This window comes from Diabrotica virgifera, chromosome 9 (assembly GCF_917563875.1).
Source record: "Diabrotica virgifera virgifera chromosome 9, PGI_DIABVI_V3a".
NCBI lineage: Eukaryota > Metazoa > Arthropoda > Insecta > Coleoptera > Chrysomelidae > Diabrotica > Diabrotica virgifera.
In genome coordinates, this window is record NC_065451.1 from 200423963 (window position 1) to 200447092 (window position 23130).

General features: G+C 32.5%; 1 protein-coding gene across 1 annotated transcript; it reads right to left on the bottom strand.

Moving 5' to 3' along the window:
* Window positions 1-14082: 14082 nt before the first annotated feature.
* On the bottom strand, window positions 14083-14493 carry LOC126891605 (uncharacterized). Its single transcript, XM_050660787.1, has one exon. It carries the CDS (start codon window positions 14491-14493, stop codon window positions 14083-14085), a length of 411 nt encoding a protein of 136 aa, XP_050516744.1.
* Between the last annotated feature and the right edge of the window lie 8637 nt (window positions 14494-23130).

The following is a 23130-nucleotide window of genomic DNA, read 5'->3' on the forward strand; positions in this document are numbered from 1 at the left end:
AGTTAAATTCAGATCTAAAAAATCCATTTTGGTTTCCCCTGAAAAAGGATCTTTTTGAGTACTTTTCTTTTGGATGAGCACACATATTTTTCAACCTTGGTATTTTATTTCATATTACGAAAACCATTTTTATAAAGACAACTTACAGTTAACGGTATTGATGGTGTAATTTAGCATGGAATGGGCTATTATCAATAATTTTCAATTTGCCATGTTCTTGCTCTCACCCTCCCATTTTTTACCACACTTTCACATATGAAATCACAATTTTATATAAAAACGGGCAGAGAAAATTGGATTACGCTGTCATGTCTCTCAGGCACATATACTTTCCAATTTTTTCACTTTTCTGCGCGAAATCACTTCGATTGTATATGGTTTATAGAATGTGTTGAAATTTCGCGAGGTGTTGATATTTATTAAAAATAACAACAAAATGCAAATTGAGTACCAAAAGGAAAAAATCTATCAGTTTTTAAATTAGTAGATTTCTTTGCTGCTAGTTTTATAAAAATAGGTACATAGGAAGAACAGACATAATGGCACATATAATTAATATCCACAACACGTAAATTTTCATAACTTTTTTAAGGTATTTGTGTTAATTAAAACAAATTTCCCGAAAAGCAGTAAACTAATTTTCAAAATCGCCATTTAGTCCACTCATCAGAGCGGAAAATGCCACTAAACTTATAAAAATGGAACGTTTGATGGAATGGATGGACGGTCAATGGAACGTTTATTTATTTAACAGCTTTAGAGACTGAAAACTTAGTCTTTTGTTAGCAGTTGCCGCTAGGGTATCCCTGCCATTTTGTTCGTTTTCATCCGTAAGTGCACGCCGGGGTTTGTCCTGGTTGGGTCAGAGAGAGGGAGAGAGCAGCGTATGTGCCTCCTGATGAGATACTAATAAGTTTCGAAACCGTTAGAGGTGCTTGCTGCACTCTCTGATTGAACTAGAATATGAGGCGGCTGTAGTTTCGTGTTGCAACGAAATTGAAAATGGTTATTAATTTTTGATAAAAGATTGAGATCGATTAGTAATTTCACACACCTGAGGTCTATTCATCAATCTCTGATCAGTCGTTTTTTTCACAGATTCGTCCTAGTCTATAACACATACATCACTTTTATTCAAATTTTATAAATTCACTTTTAAAAATAGAGTAAAAAAAAGAATACAAACCATTTATCCTCTGCACCACTTAGGTATAAAGATGGAAAAATACGAAATACCTATCGGATAGATATTTACTAAATTTAGTAAATTATATCCCTGGAAGATCACACCTATTTTTTAATAAACCGCACACATAGGTATCAGATACCCAATGATTTTTTGTGAAGAAATTAAAAAAAAATAAATATTTTATGATTTCCAGAGACTCTCTAATCACTATTGAATACATAAGAATAATTAAATCAATAATTTTATTTTTTCTCTCTTAATTGTAGTAACACAAAAGAAAAAAATATTAAAAATACCTAAAAATAATTAAAAAACATTTTCTAAAAAACCGGAAACATAATTTAAAATATTTTAATTTAATTTAACAACAAAATGGTCTTTCTAACTAAAATATAACACCTTTTGATTATAGAACTCATATTCATTCTAAGCCAGGTATTTCAGTTTCACTCATTTTAGTAACTACATTCATAAGACAGTGTGGCTCTATGCTCCATGCATTATGCTTTATAGCAAGCCGTGCGTGCACGCTTTGCTTTTCCATATTTGCCTTTGCAGAAATAACACCTAGTTTGTTTTACTAAATTTGTGGGATGATGTGTTGTTAGGTCATTAACTTGAACGCACACTTGATCGCAAACCTCACACATGGGGCTACATACCCTAGCCTGTATTCAATAAATTCTCGTGATTGGAAATATTGCTCAAATAAGACCGCAGCTACACATGCGTCCTTGGCAGACTAGAGACTGAATTTACGTAAAGCAGAATTATCCTTGAAATGCAGCTGCGCAAGCTACATGCAGTTAAGTGTCGCGATGGGTATCTCACACCCAAGTGTGAGCTTCCAGGGTTAAAATAGAAACAACTACGAAGGGCCTGTCTCCAGGGCCTGCATTTTCCGATTTTGGTACTGGTAATAAACCCAGCACCCATTTTGACTTATCTGGGATCTGGTCCTTTAATTTTTAACGAGACATCGCTTTATCAAGGAAGGCCAATTGTTAAAAATTCTCACAAAATTAGTCATTAAATATTTATTTATTCAAAATATTATTTCTATCCTTATACTTTCACCTGGGATATACCCAGCCGATAATTTCACGGAAGTACTTAGATCCTTCTTATTGTATATATATTAGTTACGATTAATAAATAATTTCAAAACGTGAGGTCTATTTACCAGCCTTCCAACAGTCGGTTTTTCACAGGTCGGTCCTGGTCTATGACAAATACAGCAGTTTCATTCAAATGATATAATTTTTTTTAAGTAGAGTTAAAAGAACACAAACCATTTACCCACTGTAATACCAGTGGTGTCCAGAAACTCTACCGACAAACAAAGACAGGAGATCCTTCTGATAATTTTAAGACAATTTAGCTCAATTCACCTAGGCCGAAAATGCTTCCTAAGAGAGCTAGAGCTCTTTGAAAACGGCGTCTTGTAATCAATTTTTCTTAAATACCTCCAGAACGCTTCAATTTAGAAAAACGAAAATCGGTGCGTATATCTACATATATTCCAGAGATAAATTGATTCCATTCATTGCGAATTTCTAGTATCGATCATATGCATCCGCGTTGGGTAGGTCAACGGTTATTTTATCGCATAACATTTTTGTGTTCAATTTTTAAGCATTTTTAACTCTATATTATTAAATTATGAGGTATTCTAGTACTAAAAGGTACTGTTGGTTTAAATCGGTAGGACACACGGTTTTCTAGAAAAATCAATTTGAAAATATTTCGTTTTTTGAATTTGAAAAAAAAATTGATACAGTCGAACCCGCTTATTGTAATAGCTTTCGTGCCAAGCAAAAATATTCTTATAACCGGGATATTCTAATAACCGATCATTGGTGGCTAGCCGTAATAAGTGTACCGAATATACGTAATAATAGCACATAGGTACTATGTTAATATGTATAATATGTATATTGTTTTAGGTCTTTTTATGTCAATAATACAATAGCGTAACGTATTTATTAAAAAACCAAATTACTTTATATTATGTGGATGCATACAGTAATTAATATGAAATGTATGCAATATAATTATGTAAATATTTTCGTATTAAAATACATAATATACTCAATAAGAAAATTACTTATTTAGTCTTGAAAAGTAATCGGTATGTAACTCTAACTTGTTTTTTTGTTACTTATATAAAATACTAGTCACTTCTGTTGCTCTGTATTATAAATATTAGAAAAATTTACAATGGTTTGGCCATCCCGAAAACGTTTTATAACTTTACAGGCAATTAGGATGGGCGAACTGTTTCTTAAAAATTTTATAACAGGCAAGTGGGTGGTCGTATGTATAGTTTGTAGACAAAGTAAATTATTTTACGACTGAATTTGTCGGTAAACGATTGAATAGGTACTCATAACAACGCAATAAAATATTTATTACCTATCTGACAAACCCATATACTATAAATAAAACAGCACTACCGGCCTTCGAAGCCCTTGGCGAGAAACCATAATACAAGACATAATTTAAATTTTTAGGAAATTTGAAATTGTAGGTAAAAATTTATCCATAGACCTGAAAGATATTCTAAAAAGCGGTATTGTTTTATTAATACGTATTCCAATAAACGGATAAATTTATTAAGGAGTAAATGGAAACGTTTCGGGACCTCGAATTTATATTCCATATACCGGGATATCCCTATAACCGGTACTCTAATAAGCGGGTTCGACTGTATTTTTTTTCAAAAAAAAACGGTTTATTTTATCAACTTAAAGCAAGAGTAACTTTTAGTACTAGAATACCTCATAACTTAATAATATAGAGTCAAAAATGCTTAAAAATTGAAGACAAAAATGTTATGCGATAAAATAACCGTTGACCTACCCAAAACGGATGCATATGATTCGTACTAGAAATTCGCAATTAATGAAATCGATTCATCTCTGAAATATAAATAAACGTACTAGTTTTTCTAAATAGTTTTTTTTTATTTTTTTTTTTTTGAAATTCAGAAAAAGAAAAATTTTCAAATCGATTTTTCTAGAAAACGATCGACTTAAAACAAAAGTACCTTTTAGTTGTAAAATACCTCACAATTTAATAATCCAGATTCAAAAATGCTCAAAAATTAAAGATAAAAAAGTTATGCGATAAAATAACTGTTGCCCTACCCATAACGGACGCCTATCACCGGTACTAGAAATTCGTAATGCATGCAATCGATTTATCTCTGGAAGATAAATATGTGTACCAATTTTTGTTTTTCTCAATAAAAGCGTTTTGGAGTTATTTAAGAATAACTAATTACAAGACGTCATCTTCAAAGAGCTCTAGCTCTAGCTCCGAAAGCAGTTTCGGGCGATGTGAATTGGGTTCAAATATCTTAAAACTATCTGAGGAATCTCCTGTCTTCGTTTGTCGGTAGAGTTTCTGGACACCCTGTATAATGGAAACAAGTACGAGGGTGCTCTACCCAAGACCTACATTTTCCGATCGTGGTGCTAGATAATAAAACCAGCACCCATTTTAATGAACTTTGACCAATACAGGATCTAGGCCTTCGAATTTTCTTTTCTTTTTTTAAGTTGCTTAGTTTATTCAGACATTTTGACAACACATCGCCTTAACAAGGCCCACCAATATGTTAAAAATTCTCACAAAATTAGTCACTAATTTTTCTAAAATAATTATAGCATTTTTTTAACAATTTTTTTATCCTTATACTTCCACTTGAGATATACCCAGCCGATAATTTCAGAGAAGTACACAGACCCTTCTTATTGTAAATATTACTTAATTGCGATTTATATATAACTTCATATATGTACATGGGGTCTATTTACCAGCCTTCCAACAGTCACTTTTTCACTTATCCTCCCTGGTCTATAACAAATACAGCAGTTTTATTGAAATGTCATAAATTCGCTTTTTAAAGTAGAGTTAAAAGAACACAAACCATTTACCCACTGTACCACTCAGGTATAACAATAGAAAAATACGAAATACCTATCGGATAGATAATTTATAAAATTATATAATGGAAACAAGTACGCGGCCCGTCCCCAGGGCTTACATTTTCCGATCTTGGTGGTAGACAATAAAAACAGTACAAATTTTGATCCACTTTGACCAATACAGGATCTAGGCCATCGAATTTTCTTTTCTTATTTTAAGTTTCTTAGTTTATTCAGACATTTTGACAAGACATCGCCTTATCAAGGCCCGCCAGTATGTTAAAAATTCTCACAAAAATAGTCACTAATTTTTCTAAAAGAATTAAAAATTAAAATATTTTTTTTAAATAATTTGTCTATGGTTATACTTTCACCTGGGATATACCCTGCCGATAATTTCAAGGAAGTACACAGACCCGTCTTATTGTAAATATTTATTAATTGCGACTGATAAATAATTTCAGATACGTGGGGTCTAGCCTTCCAATAGTCACTTTTCACATATCCTCCCTGGTCTATAACAAATACAGCAGTTTTATTCAAATGTCATAAATTCGCTTTTTAAAGTAAAGTTAAAAGAATACAAACCATTTACTCACTGTACCACTCAGGTATAAAAATGGAAAAATACGAAATACCTATCGGATAGATAATTTATTAAATTATATAATGGAAACAAGTACGCGGCCCGTCCGCAGGGCCTACATTTTCCAATCTTGGTGCTAGACAATCCGCCAATATGTTAAAAATTCTCACAAAATTATTCACTAATTTTTCTAAAAGAATTAAAACATTATTTAAAATAATTTGTCTATCATTATACTTTTACTTGGGATATATCCAGCCGATAATTTTAGGGAAGTACACAGACCCTTCTTGTTGTAAATATTTATTAATTGCGGTTGATAATTAATTTCAGATACGTGGGGTCTATTTACAAGCCTTCCAACAGTCACTTTTTCGCACATCCTTCCTGGTCTATAACAAATACAGCAGTTTTATTCAAATGTCATAAATTCGCTTTTTAAAGTAGAGTTAAAAGAACACAAACCATTTACCCACTGTACCACTCAGGTATATAAATGGAAAAATACGAAATACCTATCGGATAGATAATTTATTAAATTATATAATGGAAACAAGTACAAGGGTTCTGTCCCCAGGGCCTACATTTTCCGATCGTGGTGCTAGATAATAAAACCAGCACCGATTTTGATCCACTTTGACCAATACAGGATCTAGGCCTTCGAATTTTCTTTTCTTTTTTTAAGTTGCTTAGTTTATTCAGACATTTTGACAAGACATCGCCTTATCAAGGCCCGCCAATATGTTAAAAATTTTCACAAAATTAATCAATAATATTTCTAAAGAAATTAAAACATGTTTGTAAAATAATTTGTCTATCAATATACTTTCACCTGAGATATACCCAGCCGATAATTTCAGGGAAGTACACAGACCCAGGGAATTATAAAATTTATTAATTGCGATTGATAACCAATTTCAGATACGTGGGGTCTATTTACAAGCCTTCCAACAGTCACTTTTTCACATATCTTCCCTGGTCTATAACAAATACAGCAGTTTTATTCAAATGTCATAAAATCGCTTTTTAAAGTAGAGTTAAAAGAACACAAATTATTTACCCACTGTACCACTCAGGTATAAAAATGGAAAAATACGAAATACCTATCGGATAGATTTATTAAATTATATCATGGAAACAAGTACAAGGCCCGTCCCCAGGGCCTACATTTTCCGATTGTGGTGCCAGACAATAAAAACAGTAATAATTTTGATCCACTTTGACCAATACAGGATCTAGGCCATCGAATTTTCTTTTCTTTTTTTAAGTTTCTTAGTTTATTCAGTCACATTCATTCAGTCACATTCATTAATATGTTAAAAATTCTCACAAAATTAGGCACTAAGTTTTTTAAAAGAATTAAAACATTTTTTTAAATAATTTGTCTTTCGTTATACTTTCTCCTGGGATATACCCAGCCGATAATTTCAAGGAAGTACACAGTCCCTTCTTATTGTAAATATTTATTAATTGCGACTGAAAAATGATTTCAGATACGTGGGGTCTAGCCTTCCAACAGCCACTTTTTCACATATCCTCCCTGGTCTATTAGTCCATTCTTTCACGGTTTTTGCTCTAAATTTTAAAGAACCGCTTGGATTGACATGAAATTTGGCATACGTATAGCTTACATTGCAAAGAAAAACTGATATTGTGCCGATGTGTGCTTTTGCCCTGGGGGTGACTTTCACCCCTTCTTGGGGGCGAAAAAAATATATGTCCAAAATAAGTCCGGAAATGGGTAAACTGACAAATTTTAAGTAACTTTTGTTCTATAGAGCTTTTTCACCAAGTCAATACTTTTCGAGTTATTTGCGAGTGAATATGTTCATTTTTCAACAAAATAACCACATTTTTAAACGGTTTTTCGCAAATAACTCAAAAAGTAAGTATTTTGTCGAAAAAACGTTCTTAACAAAAATATAGCCTGTAAAAAAGTAAAAAAAATGGTGTACGCGTTAGGTCTCTGGATCTCGTAGAACCAGAGTTATAGCCAATGAAAAATAGATTCATATTCACCAAATTTCAAATAGAATATTTCGACGTAAAATATCCAAAAAATTAAGCACTTTTTGGGAAAAACCCATTATAACTTTTTTAAAGTGTTTAAAAAAAGCTTTATTTCTGTTTTTACAAAAAGTTCCTATGGGCCATTCCACGAACATACGCCTGTTTTGGATTACTTCGACAACGAATATTTTACTGTGCAACATAAGAAGTACGAAAGTAAATGGCGCTAATAATTATTCCAATAAACAACAATATAATTTGCAATTTACTTTCGGTCTTCTTATTTTGCACAGTAAAATATTCGTTGTCGAAGTAATCCAAAACAAGCGTATGTTCGTGGAATAGGGTATAGCATTAAATTTAAGCAAGTTACGCTAAAAATAAAGTTGTTCCCTTTTGTTTTTGCAAAAAAAATCGGGAAGACCACCCCCTAATTACCAACTTAAATGAAATTAATCGTTACCGCTCCACAAATTATTTTACTTGTGTTGTGTTTATATGATCTGTAAGTTTCATCGATTTCAAGTACTTATTTTTAAAAAAATTGGGTTTCAAAGTAAAATTTTTAAAAATTTAAATTTTGAAAAATATGCTTTTTTTTCAAAATAACTTAAAAATTGTTAGAGATGCCAAAAATCTCTGAAAACAAAAAAAGTCAGATTCGCTTTTCTGAATAACATGTATTTTTTTGTTTTTCTTTTAGACAAAAATTGATTGAGATTTGGTGTTTTTAAATTTGCATACATTCGTGATCAGTGACTCGTTCAACCCCTTTTAACTACAACCCTTTCAATAATAAGGACTTTGGACCGTTGAAACTTACAGATCATATAAACAATATATACACGAGTCAATAAACTTGTGAACTCGTAATGATTAAGTTCATTTAAGATACTAATTAGGGGGTGATTTTCTCGATTTTTTTACCAAAACCAAAAGGGACTAACTTTATTTTGAGCGTAACTTGTTTCATTTTGATGCTAGAATTTTTTTTATAAAACAAAAATGAAGCTTTTTTAAATACTTTAAATGCGTTATAACGAGTTTTCCCCGAAATGTGCTTCATTTTTAGTTATTTCAGGTTAAAGTATTCCATTTGGAATTTGACGAATATGAACCTATTTTTCATTAGCTATAACTTTGCTTCTACTAGGTGTAGAGACGTGATATATACACCATTTTTTTTTAATTTTTTACAGGATATATTTTTAATAAGAATGTTTTTTCGACAAAATACTTACTATTTGAGTTATTTGCGAAAAACCGTCTACAAGCGTGGTTATTTTGTTGAAAAAATGAACATATTCACTACCAAATAACTCGAAAAGTATTGACTTAGTGAAAAAACTCTATAGAACAAAAGTTACTTAAAATTAGCCAGTTTATCCATTTCCTGACTTTCTTTGGACGAATATTTTTTCACCCCCAAGAGGGGGTGAAAACCACCCCCAGGGCAAAAGCACATATCGGCACAATATCACTTTTTTTCTTTGACTTGTTAGCTATGTGTATGCCAAATTTCATGTCAATCCAAGCGGTTCTTTAAAATTGAGAGGTTTTGCAATATTTTACCGTTAAAGAACGGACTATATAGCAAATACAGCAGTTTTATTCAAATATCATAAATTCGCTTTTTAAAGTAGAGTTAAAAAAACACAAACCATTTATCCACTGTACCACTCAGGTATAAAAATGTAAAAATACGAAATACCTATCGGGTAGATAATTTATTAAATTATATAATGGAAACAAGTACAAGGCCCGTCCCCAGGGCCTACATTTTCCGATCGTGGCCTCGCGCTTTGATCTCTTCCTCACGTTCACTTTCATCTCTTTCCGCCCGTTTTCCTTGCAGACTCTGATCTCCCGAAATGAACCTCTCTCGTGACGCGACCAAAATTTTGTTTTATTAAAGCTTTTTGACTCAAAAGGGAATTGAAATTAGATTTTTTCAAATATTAACTTAAAGGGCACTGAGTGACCCATTATTAAAGTATTAAAATTAATTTTGTAATCTCCTTTGAACACAACCCGTGTTGACCAGAAAGTAAAAGCCTTAAACTTTGACTTACCTAATATTTTTATCCCAGTGAACGGCAATTCTCAACAGTGGCGCACAACCCCCGTACATGCGACACTATCTATATATACACGAAATTTTCGATTTTCTAAATCTGACTGAATTGAAAATGGGGCCACATCTCATCTTAAAGTATAGGAAAATACTTGCCCATCCATATGTCAACCATCCATTTTGGTCCAAGGGTGTGGATTTTACTTCCCTTCCCATTTAGGGTCTGTTTTTCGTTCTCGTCCGTAAAAATTCCCAAAACTTTCGAAAATATAAGTCCGACCTTTGAGGCTTCTGATAGCACTGATCATTACCTTTACAACGCATGTTTAATTTTGAAAATCGGTTATACCATTCAAAAGTTACCTAGCTAAGAAGTTTTATTCAATTTCTATTTAAATGGGGGGAAATGTTTGTATGTATGTGTGTATGTATGTGTGTGGAATTTGGAAAAGTTACACCGATCTGAATTTATTGTCTGTGTTTCAAGAGGGGGTCAGGGCCGATTCAGAACCGGTGCAATTTGTGACCTTTGACCACCCATAAGCCAGCTTTAAATAGGACTTGGTAGGTACAAAGCGGCATATTTTTGGGGGGTATATATCTTCGGTTCGATATCAAATCAATAGTGTTAAGTTAAGCTTTCAAATGGTGCCTAAGCGGTCAGCATCGGACATACACAAGGGTCAGTATAGCCGAAATACTGAAAAACTAAACTTTGAAAATTTTGGTTTTTCGACAATTACTCAAAATTTTAACCTACGAATTCCGCCAATAACTAAGCGATTGTAGAAGGACTCTAGACGTGTCTAACGGTGTATACCTCACATCCGGGAAAATTCGAATTTTTAAGTTATAGGCTTCATAAATTAATATGATCCAATCTATTTTCTTATGGGAAACAACGGGTTTTCAAGCTCAATAATTCCTGTAATACCTTCAGTTATCATACTTGACCTTGGATGTATCAGGTACTACTTGTCATTACGTTTCAAACTCATGTTTAGTGATCAAAATCAGTTAAGCGATTTAGAAGTTATCAAGCTACAAAAGTATAAGTATAATCAAAAGTATAATATAAGCTAATGTAGTTGTAGTGGTTACGACGCTAAATTTGATCGGCAATCTGAGTTCATTTACTGACCATCACAATATTTTTTTCAGTCTATTTCGAATAGAAAAAAATCTAGTGTACATTCGATGGACATAAAATCATTTGGGAGGAAATGCGACAAAGGCGACCGTTTATAAAGCTTAACAGAAACATTCCATTCAACTTCATATATTTAATTTATAAATAACTTTGAAAAACTCCTGATACAAGAATAAAAAACCGCTAAACGCCGTAAAAATGAGTGGTGCATACAATATTCCAGCTACAAATGATTTGATATGAATATTACGTGGCGCGAAAATGCATTTTCATTTTGACGGAAAATAAAATTCTAGTTTTATTTTAAAAGATTTTTCCATAATATTTGCTATATTTTAAGAAAAGCGCGCCACAAAAGAGCTTCAAATTCAAACTGTATCAAAGTTACTCTGTGAAGTACAAATTTAAAATCTTTTGTGTATTTAAATCATTTGAAACGATCGAACAAGCTCCTTTGTTGATCTATCTTTCATCCTTTAAAATAGGTTTCTTAATAATAGTTAACACTGTTTTACTAAAAATTTTTATGTTTAAATGGTTTTTACAAATATTCTTGTGAGTTCTGATTCAATCTCTCTAATGATTTATCTCTTCACCATTCAGCAAAATCTTTTGATTCTACTTACTTACAATTGTGGAGTTATGTTCTCGGTTGTTTTCTTCCACATTTTCTTCCATTTCCTTTTATCCATTGCCAATGTTTTTGCTACCTCCCATTTTAATCCTCTTTTGTCGGCCGCTTCTCTCACTTCTTCTTTCCACGTCTTTCTTGGTCTTCCTCTCTTCTTTCTTCCCATATGTTTCGCTTCATATATCTGTCTTACTATTTTTGCTTCTCCTCTGCTCAGTACATGTCCGAGCCATCTAAGTTGTCCTTGTTCGATAGTTGTTGTAACTGGCTGTATTTTCAGATTTTCTCTAAATGTTTGATTTCTAATTTTATCCTTCCTTGTTTTCCGTCTATTGTTCTCAAAAATCTCATTTCTTTACTTATTAGTCTATCATTTTGTCTTTTTGTTAATACCCAAGATTCGCAGTCATAGATTAGAGTGGGTTTCACAATCCTTTTTAGCTATTTCCGTTTTTATATTCTTAGGTATTTCTTTCTTATTTAAAAAGTTACTCTTGATATTATTGCACAGCTTACCAGTCTTTGCAATTCTTTCATTTATTGCATCTTCTAATTTTCCATCCGGCTTATGATTACCCCAAATACTTATCTACCTGTTAAAGTTGCTTGCCATCTACTTCTATTTTATGTTTTTCTTTTTGTCTTAGAATTATCATTGTTTTTTATTTTTCTTAGTTTATTTTCATATTTCCGATTTTTAACTCTTCATACAGTATGTTTATATTTTCTTGTAATTGTTTTTCTGACTCCCCAATGATCTCCAGGTCGTCTCCGTAGCGTAGTTCTGTTATTTGTATCATTCTCAACTTCCAGTATCCTACATTATAGTTTCTCCATTTGTGTTTGCATTTTTTTATTACGTCATCTAGTACTAGATTAAAGGGTAGTGGGCTCAGGACACCACTTTGTTTTAATCCAACGTTGCTGTCGAATATTTTTACTTCTGATTTTGATTCTAATCCCTGTAAATATGTAATTTAATGTAAAAATATTTAAATCGATTTATCTCTTCTTATATATAAAAATAATTTTGAATGACGTAAGTACCTTACATTGAACTCAATTTTTTTATGAAATAAATATTCATCAAGTATCGATAGAATGCACCGTATTATACAAAATATTGCACGGAAATTACAAAATGATAAAAGTTACAGAGAAACTTTTTTAATTAAAAGTATGTTATAAAAACATTGATTTCAAAATATAGAAGGGATTCGTTATTATTAATTGGATGCTACAGTATATATCAGAAAACATATGTGACTCTTATAGATTACCAGTTTCCATAACAGGAAAAGTTTCCATAACGCGACACAACAATTTAAGTCTCTTTTCAGAGTTAACTGAAATTCGAGTTTTGAAATAAGTGAAGCGAATATAATATTTATGTATTGTTGAATTTGTCTGTAATTTCTCTCTGTCCTGAGATTGATCAGCATCTTATTAATTCTATTAATTAATTATTTTAATTGCTACTCATGGAAACAAAATCAAAATTTAATAAAACTTTCCACTAAAAATATTCTCATGGCTAATAGATCTTAATGTATCACCTTTATTTTGTGACTTCTAGTATTTCTCGTTGCTTACTTTACCAGGACAAAACAGAGAAAATAAATAAGCTCAAAATCATATAAATTTTATAAATATTATTTATTCATATACACACACTCAAAAATATTTTGCATAATGTAATATTTTCAAAATTATCCACCAAATCTGGTGAAATCTAATTTTTTTTAACAAAATACTTTATTATATATATAAAAGTGTATGTTTTGAAAAAAAAAACAATAAACAAAATTTAAAGGATTAACAATTTATTATTATTATTTATAATATGTATTATAAATATATTTTTTAAATTTGTACAGATATAGGAACTAATACTTAATATGCCGTATTTCCACCTCTTGCATCAACGCAAGACTGAATGCGATGTCTCATGCTTCTTATAACTGTATGAATGTAGTTCTGATCCACGGTGCCCCATTCTTCAATCGCTGCTATTCTAAGGTTTTGTAGTGTCCTTTGGGGGTGGTTGCAGGGACTGAATTTTTGTTTTGAGCATATCCCATCCGTGCTCAATGGGATTGAGATCAGGTGAGCAAGGTGGCCATTGCAATCTGATGATATCTTCTGTCTCTAAAAAATCTGCAACATGTCTCGTACGATGGGGAGGCGCATTGTCGTCCATAAAAATAAATTCTGGACCAACAGCTCCTCGCCACAAGCGTACAACAGGCCTAAGAATGGTATCAATATAAATTTGTCCATTCATGTTACCAACAATAGGAATTAAAGGAGTTTTATTATTTAGCATGATGCCGCCCCAAAACATTATGAAGCCACCTTGATATGGGACTCCTTGGACAGCTTGCTTAAGTCTATCCTGTCGATTTGGGTTCCTCCAAATCCTAATTCGGCGATTATCCGACAAAAGGCTAATTTTGGTTTCATCAGAAAATAACACGTTTCCCCATCTGTTCTCATGCCATTGTAAATGTTCATTGGCCCATTCTAGTCGAGTCCTTTTCTGCTCTAATGTAAGCTTTGGTACAAACAATGGTCTTCTTGTAAATAAATTTCGCCAAATATAACCTGTTTCTAATAGTCTGATCGCAAATTACAATAATATGAGCTTGCTGGAGCTCTCTTCTAATAGCTGGGGCAGTCATAGAGGGGTTTCTCCGGGTAGTTAACGTTAAAAAGCGTTCTTGGACATTGTTAGCAATTCTGGGTCTTCCGCTTTTTGGACGATCACTAACAGAATTCGTCTCTCGATATTTTTTCACAATCCGAGACACATCACTCTGATTAACTCCAACCCAGACAGCAACGTCGACTTGTGTGTGGCCTTCCTCAATCAAAGTAACGATTCTAACTCTGTTGAACTCGGATATCACTTGTCTATTCATATTGTTCACTACAAATTAAATAAAACGCAAATCAATTTTTACAAATATCGGTTTTCGAAAACTGATGAACGCAATATGAATACTGAGAATCTTTGCGACGATTAAGAAACAAAAAACAAGCAATAAAATACATTATTTTAGTAGACAAAAAAAAATCAGAGCAAAAAATTTCAAATGAGAAACGTTCAGTGGCGTTACAGATAATATGCAAAACATTTTTGAGTGTGTGTACTATACCATAAATATAAGATTTAAAATGTATGCTAAAACTTTATTCTGTTGTAAAATTTTCATATCTAATAAATTAATCTTTAATTCTGCTATCTCCTTTTTTTTAACAAAATTTCATTTAAATGATTCGTTAGACTGTTCTTATTATTATAAAAAAAAAACAAAATTTAATTTTCACCTTTTAAACAGATTACTTATATCTTCTATGAATTTATGAATGAATAAATTATGCTGTAAAACTGTTAAATTGACAAAAAACAAATATGGTATGTACTATACAAAAACTGTCTCCTTTTCACAAATAATCTGACTAACCTTTTTTATCTTCTTTACTTCTTCTCATGGATTGTGTTGTCCTCGGTCCTCCCACACGTGCTCCTCGGATGCTGCTACGGTCTTTCTCCTCCAAACTGTTTCACAAAAAAAAAGTACTCGCTCGAAACCTCTCCTGTATTTAGTCTCCGATTCGATACAAACAATATCTTCTTCTTCTTTAAGTACCGTGCCCAAATTTTTAGGCGTAAGTAGCTTCCATAACAATTTACCGATATCGTTCTCGATCTTGTGCGGCATGTAACAATTGAACTGCTGATAAGCCAGTCCATTGACGAAGATTTCGGAGCCATGAATATTTCTTTCGACCAATTCCTCTTTTTCCGTCGATCTTTCCATTGAGTATTAACTGCAGCATCCTGTATCTGCTACCTCTCATTATATGCCCCAGATATTCAAGTTGTCTCTTTTTTATCATCTTCATTAACTCACATTCGCCTTGACCTACTCTGTTTAAGACTTCTCTGTTTGAAATGCGTTGAACCCAAGATATTCTGAGCATTCTACGATACGACCAGATCTCAAAGGCTTCTAATTTGTTCATCATGTTAACCTTCATGATCCAAGTTTCACATCCATATAGTAAAACAGGATACACATAACATTTTAGGAACTTGATTCTTAGTTGTAAGTTCAGCTGAGAGTTGCTCAGAATAGATCTAAGTTTCATAAATGCTCCTCTTGCAATTTCTATACGAGTTTTAATTTCTTCATCCGGATTTAGTGTCTCGTTTATCCAACATCCTAGGTATTTAAAATGGTTAACTTTTGTTATTGACTCATCACTGACAATTAGTTGCATAGGGCCGACGTCTTTTTTACTAACCACAAGTTAGTAAACAATATCAATCTTTATAATTCTAAGATTTTTCCTCTCAGTTCGATATCTTGTGCAAAATTGATACAAACCGGCTTTTCGTTCCAGACAGAAACTGGAATCTATTCGGACACGAGGAGATTGTACTTCTCGACTCGATCACGATTTCGTCTCAAGAGGAATCTGCTTACACGGCCACCAAATTCACCACTTTACACAAACTTACTATTCTTCAAACTGGACTGATCCCGTCCGATCTTAATTACACAGTAAATATTTTTCCTTCATCAATCTGAGTCTCAACCACTCTGTTCTCCCTCCATCCATCTCTTCGCCAATCACAAACATTCTCTCTACACATTACATCCCTATTTTCATTTCTTAAGAACAATTAGTGTTGTATACAAATTTTCTGTCTTGTCAAATTTCCAGGAGATATTAAAATTAAATGTTTTCTTATATCCTAGAAAAACCCTATATTCTAAAACTAAACAAATTGTTTACCGTCGTTTCTTTCTAGGAAACTATTTAGAAACATTCTATTGTCTAATCCAACCGTATTTTAGTTCATTGTTTAATTTGTATAAGTCCGTTCGTAGAATCTTTACCACTAAACATTATTTAACAGTATATAGTGAGGGGCAAATTTATGGAATAAATTCATTTTTTCGTGAACGGGCGATGTTGTATTTTTAAATTATATTTTTTGGTATATACACCATACTAGTGACGTCATCCATCTGAGCGTGATGACGTAATCGATTATTTTTTTAATGGCAATGAAGCAATGCAGGGAGCGATAAAATATGTCAATAACAGCTAAATTGCTAGTCTTTGTGACAGTAATAAGATCCATGATGTTTCCCAACGAAACATGGACGTGGATTATGAACCAGAAATAAAGAAAGCGCAGCATTAAAAGCATAAGGTAGGAGAAAAATGTCCTGGCTAAGAAATCTCAGAGAATGGCTTGGATGCAGCTCAAATGAACTCTTTCGGGTTGTAGTCTCAAAAGTTGGAATAGAGATAGAATAGAAGAAAGAAAGAATAAGAAAAGAAAATAAACATTCAGGAAATAAAGGTGCTCAGAAACATCTTTAGAGGAATACAGACGGCAGAGAATATTTGTAGTAGACGAACAAAGGAAGAAATAATGAGAATGAGGATGCATGGAAAACCAATAATTACGACAAAAGTACGACCCCAAAGAGCTTGGTTACATTATACAAATGACAGAGAACCAAAGTGTTAAAACAATACCGAAGGAAGGAGAAATGGGGAAGAAGAGGATGTCCAAAGAACAAATGTCTTGGAGCAGTAAAGCGAGACTTGTCAGAAATGGGCGTGAGAGATTGGAAGCAGAAAGCAAGAGACCGGGAAAATGGAGGATAATAACTAAATTTTTGGAAGCTGCAAGGCCTGTAGCGCTGTAATATAGATAATATATTCTTCAACTTTTTCTATAACTTTGTCGTTTATTTTTGTAACGGTTTCTTCGGAGTGCATGACTTTTGTGTTGTTTAAATTCATTTTCAGTCATATTTTAGAAGATTCTGTGTGTAGTTCTGAAAGCATGCTTTGCAGTTCTTGTAGGTCAGTAGATATCAGGATTACGTCATCCGCAGATCGTAGATTACTGAGGTAGCGGCCATTGATGTTTATTCCCTTATATTTCCAATTTAGATTTTTAAACACGTCCTCCAAAACTAAGGTGAACAGTTTAGAGTGTCTCCCTGTTTGACTCCCCTGTTTAATGGTACAGGGTTCGTGTATTCATTTTCATTTAGGTAGTATGTAGCTGTAACTTGGTTCATAGTTTCTTTTATTAAGTTAATATATCAGCTGTCTATTCTACAATTTTGCATTGCGTTTATTACGGCCGTGTGTTCTATAGTGTCGAAAGCTTTTTCGTAGTCTACAAATGCTATAAAAACTGGAAATTTGTATTCGTTACATTTTTCTATTAGTATTTTTGTGGTTAACAGGTGAATAGCCTTTTCTAAAACCTGCCTGTTCATATGGTTGGTATTCATCTAATTTCCTTGTTAGTCGGGTAGTTATGACTTTGCTGAGTATTTTAAACAGGTGTGACAGTAGACTGATGGGCCTGTAGTTTTACAACTTTCTATTATCACCTTTCTTGAGTAATAAGATTACTTTAGAGTTGTTCCAGCTCTTAGGGACTTTGCCCTGGTGTAAACAACTGTCTATAAGCTTAGTTACAATTGCAATGAGTTCCTTACCTCCTTCTAATATATCTGTGGTAGTCCTATCTTCTCCTACAGCTTTATTTCTCTTCATGTTTTCCAATGCTGTAGTTACCTCTGAAATTGTTACTTTTGGCATTATTTCCGATCCAACATTTTTTACTAATTTCCGTGCTGGTCTCATTTCATCGTCTTGTTGATGTGTTCTGTAAAGTTCCGTGTGAAATTCTTCTATTTGTTTTAGTATGTTTTCTCTAGTTGTAATTTCATTTTCGTCTTTTCCCATTAATGACATTATCTGACGTCGTCCTAGTGTCGGTCTGAGGCATTGCATACTCTTATTTTTTTTAATAGTTGTTGTTACTAATTTTTCTTCTTCTTTTCTTTTTTGTTTTTTGATTCATTTTCTAATCTGCCTATTAAGTTCACTATATTCTTCGGTTCCCTTTTTGTTAGATTTATTTAAGATCTTCCTTTTTTCTATTTGTTGTAATATTTCTTTGTCTTAATTCATTGTGTGTTGTTTTTGGTTTTTTCAGTTGCAGAATGCTTTTGTTCACTATATCGGTTATAAGGTTATTCAAATCATCAATATCATTGGAGTTTATCTGCTACATGTTAACTTGATTTAATGCATGCATTATCTTTTCATTAAATTCACTATTTTTTATTTCTTCAGATGTCCATTTGTATATTTTTTCAGGTATTCTTTTTCTTTCTAGTTTTTTGTTTATTACTAGTTTTGTTCTTATTACTGGATGGTCGCTTCCTAGGTCAAACTGATTTAATACCGATACGTATTTTACTAGGTTTCTATTTTTCGTTAAGATATAATCTATTTCATTCTTTGTCTTTTTATCGAGGCTCATCCATGTCCATTTTCTGTTTGGTTTTTTATTGAAAAGAGTTCATTGAGTACATATTATGTTCATTCATGAAATTGAGAAGCATTTCACGTCTATCGTTTCTTTTCCCATAGCCATAATTGCCAATTAAATGTTCATAATCTTCTTCTTTTTTGCCCAATTTAGCATTAAAATCTCCTAATAGTATTTCGTAATTTGCTTTATTTGTTTGTTCTTATTTCATCATAAAATATTTCAACTTCTTCTTCATCGTGGCTTTTGGTTGGAGCGTATACTTGGATCACTTTCAGAGTGGTTCTTTTATTAATTTTGATGATAATATATGCTACTCTGTCTGATATGGGCTTGAATTCTTCGATACACAGTGTGAGGCTTTGTTTTACCAAGAATCCCACTCCAGTGTGTTCGCCACCTTTATGCATAAAATATGTGCAATTTTTTAGTATTATACATATACTCATCACTTCTCCTTCTGGTTTCGCATATACCCAGGATATCCCATTTTATATCCTTTAGTTCATTTTCTCTTTCTGGGAATCTATTGTCGTCCGTCAGTGTTCGAATATTGTAAGATCATAGCCAAATTGTCATCTTGTGGCAGCCGGGTCCTGCCCAGGGATTCTTGGCACCCCCCTTCCGTCAATTATTTGATCGCTGCCGTGATCAAGACTTTGGGAAGTGCTGGGGACTCGGGGCCTTTTCTTTTTTGTGCTATCCATTGACTTGAAGGTTTGGACCGTTATCTTCTCACGCTGGTCCAGTGCGGGTTGAGGAGGGAAGGATTTGGGTAGGTTTGGGTTGGTGGGTAGGATTTAGGGATTAGGATCCGCTTCTCTCCCGGAAGGGGATTGGGAGAAAAAGCCGAGCTCGCGTACGTAAGACAAGGGCGCATCCCTGAAGCAGACCTGTCTTTACCGGGATCGTAAAGAGTGTCTACCCGCTACCCTATTGTTACACAGGATCAAAAGATAGCACTAGTGACTTAGATGACACCGCTATTTTTGCAGACAGTCTAAAAGCACTGCAATGATTAGTAAATAGATTACTTCAAGTCAGTATAAAATATGGACTACAAATGAACGTTAAGAAAACCATAATTATTTCTAAGCAACGTTCATGATTATTCCTAAGCAACACACAGTAGGAAGGCTGGATATCGAGGGAAAACAAGTAGAAAGAGTGAATAACTACAAACACCTGGGAACCGGGGTAATAGAAAACAACGACCAAGGTAGAGAAATCAGGAAACGCATCAAAATTGCAAGAAAAGCATTTATAAAAATGAAAAAATGTTTGTTAATCGAGACCTTCCTCTGGAGCTAAGAATAAGAGCCTTAAGATGCCAAATATTCTGTACTTTGTTGTATGGAATGGAGATCTGGACAGTAAAAGTTGACAACATAAAGAAGATGGAAGCATTTGAGATGTGGTCCTATAGAAGGATTATTTTGAAAATACCATGTATCCAACGAGTTACGAATACAGAAGTGTTAAGAAGGCTGCAAAAGGATTACGAGATGATAAAGAACAACAAAACAAGAAAGCTGGAATATTTAGGCCACATTACTAGAGGTGCAAAATATGAGATATTACGGCTCATAATGCAGGGCAAAATTAAGGGGAAAAGATCCATAGGTAGAAGAAGAATTTACTGGCTAAGAAACTTAAGAGAGTGGTATAGTTGCAGCTCAGTAAATATTTTCTGAGCAGCCGCCAATAAGGTATGGATAGCTGTAATAGTAGCTAACCTCCGATAGGAGAAGGAACTACAAGAAGAAGAAGAAATAGCTTCCTTCCTTCAGCAGTATTTCGCAAATATTTCGGTGGGGGCCGACTACAGGCCTGGAAAAATTGATGAGAACGACAATGATGCTTTTCTTAAGCAATATAGCCTTGTTAACCTTGTTACCGTGACGTCTTTAATATAGAGCACAAAGGTAAAACTGCTAAACATTTCCGCGTAAAATAGTGAATGCACAGGAATTATATCAAAAGGATTTACTGTAAATAACTTCTCATTGATACTGTAAAAAAAGATTATAAAAGGATATTTTTAACTCAATTTAGAAATTATTGTTTCATATTTTTATTACTATAGCAATTTACTTTCGTAATTCCTATTCTATACAGTAATGCCGAACATTTAGTCCAGGGCTCATCTGTTTTGAGATGGACGTTGAGAGGTGACTCAAATTTTTTTGCAGAAATTGCTTGAAAATAACTCAAATAATAATATTTGAGTTATTCTCCCACTCAAAATGGTCCGGAACATTGTTTAAATAATCAAAACGTCAAAATATGAAGGAAAAATTCGATTTTTTTACTGGTTTTTTGATACTTTTAAAACTATTCATTTTTGAGAAAAGTTGTACTGACATAAAAGTTGCGTAATTAAATTTCCTACAATATAGAATTGGTTAAAAATTTAAGAAATAGTCACCCTTGTTGCAAAATAGCAATAATTTCGAAAAAAAACATACAAAAACAAGTATTCGCATTTTACGTTTTTCAACCATTTATGCTACACTTAGGACCTTCATATTTTACACAGAAAAACTTTATGATATAGTTAAACCACACTGTAAATTTCATTAAGATCGGTTTAATAGATTTTGCAAAAAAAAAATTGCAATCCAGCTTTCGCAAAAAAAATTATTTTTTAAAATGTTGCAGGACTGAAAATAAAGCAGATAGCAAGTTGAATTTTTATTACATATAGAAGAATACTGTACCTTTCATTTACAATTTTTAAAATTAAAATCCATTAACTACCACGGCGTCAGGAATTTTTTTAAATAAACATTAATTTTTGGTGCTACGCGCAGGACAGCGGTGTTCGATTCACACAAGTTAATTTCCACCAAAATTTCTTCCAAACTTTATCTAATATATTATTTTCTTACTTTATATTTTGTTGTATTTTAATATTTTAATTCCACAAAAATCAAACTAATTTTATTATTGTTTGTGAAATAGTGTTTAAACAATTGCATATGTTTAAAAATAATAAAGTTTTATTCTCTAAGTTAAAATATATGAACAAAAAAGTTTTTGCTAAAAAAAGTGTTATTTCAAAGGATAGAATATGTGTTTTTATTTTTCAATAAACAAATTTATTTATTTATATCGAAATGTAATAAAAATTAAAATGAATCAATCATTATATCAAAGGTCATTGGAATGCCCAATCAGAGCAAACTATCCGCTGTACTGCGCGTAGCACAAATAATTAATGTTTATTTAAAAAAATTACTGACGCGGTGGTAGTTAATCGATTTTAATTTTGCAAATTACAATTGAAAGGTACAGTATACTTCTATGCGCAAAAAAAATTTCAACTTGTTATCTGCTTTATTTTCAGTCCTGTAACATTTTGAAAAAATGAATTTTTTTGCGAAAGCTGGATTTGAAAATTTATTTTGCAAAATCTATTGAACCAATCTTAATTAAATTTACAGTTTTGTTGAACTGTATCATAAAGTTTTTCTCGGTGAAATATGAAGATCCTAAGTCTAGCATAGATGGTTGAAAAATGTAAAATGCAAATACTTGTTTTTGTATGGTTTTTCCGCAATTATTGCTATTTTGCAACAAGGGTGACTATTTTTTAAATTTGTAACAAATTCTATATTATAGGCAATTTAATTACGCAACTTTTATGTCAGTACAACTTTTCTCGAAAATGAGTACTTTTAAAGTTATAATTAAAAAACGAAGAAAAAAATCGAATTTTTCCTTCATTTTTTGACATTTTGATTATTTAAACAATGTTCCGGACCTTTTTGAGAGGGAGGATAACTCAAATATTATTATTTGAGTTATTTTCAAGCAATTTCTGCAAAAAATTTGAGTCACCTCTCAACGTCCAAATGTACTAATATTTTTACAGATGCGCCCTGGTCTAATTGGCTGTCGAGTATCTATAGATAATCTAAAACAGTCCCAAAATCGTAAAATATACTTTATTCCTTTTCTTTACCTTCGTGTACTCAAAAGTTGATTTTTTGATTACATAAATTTACACTTTTTATAAAGCCGTTTCAAGTATCCAGGTTTTTCATACAAAAAAAAACATCAAATCTATAAACCAAGCTGGAGTGCCCACAACATGTACTCAAGAAAAGAAGTGGTTGTTATATTTATCTTTAGAAAAAATATTATTTTCTTATTTTATTCTCCCCAT

Coding starts and splice junctions, on each gene's coding strand:
- LOC126891605 (XM_050660787.1), bottom strand. CDS start 14,493: ATGAATAGACAAGTGATATCCGAGTTCAACAGAGTTAGAATCGTTACT.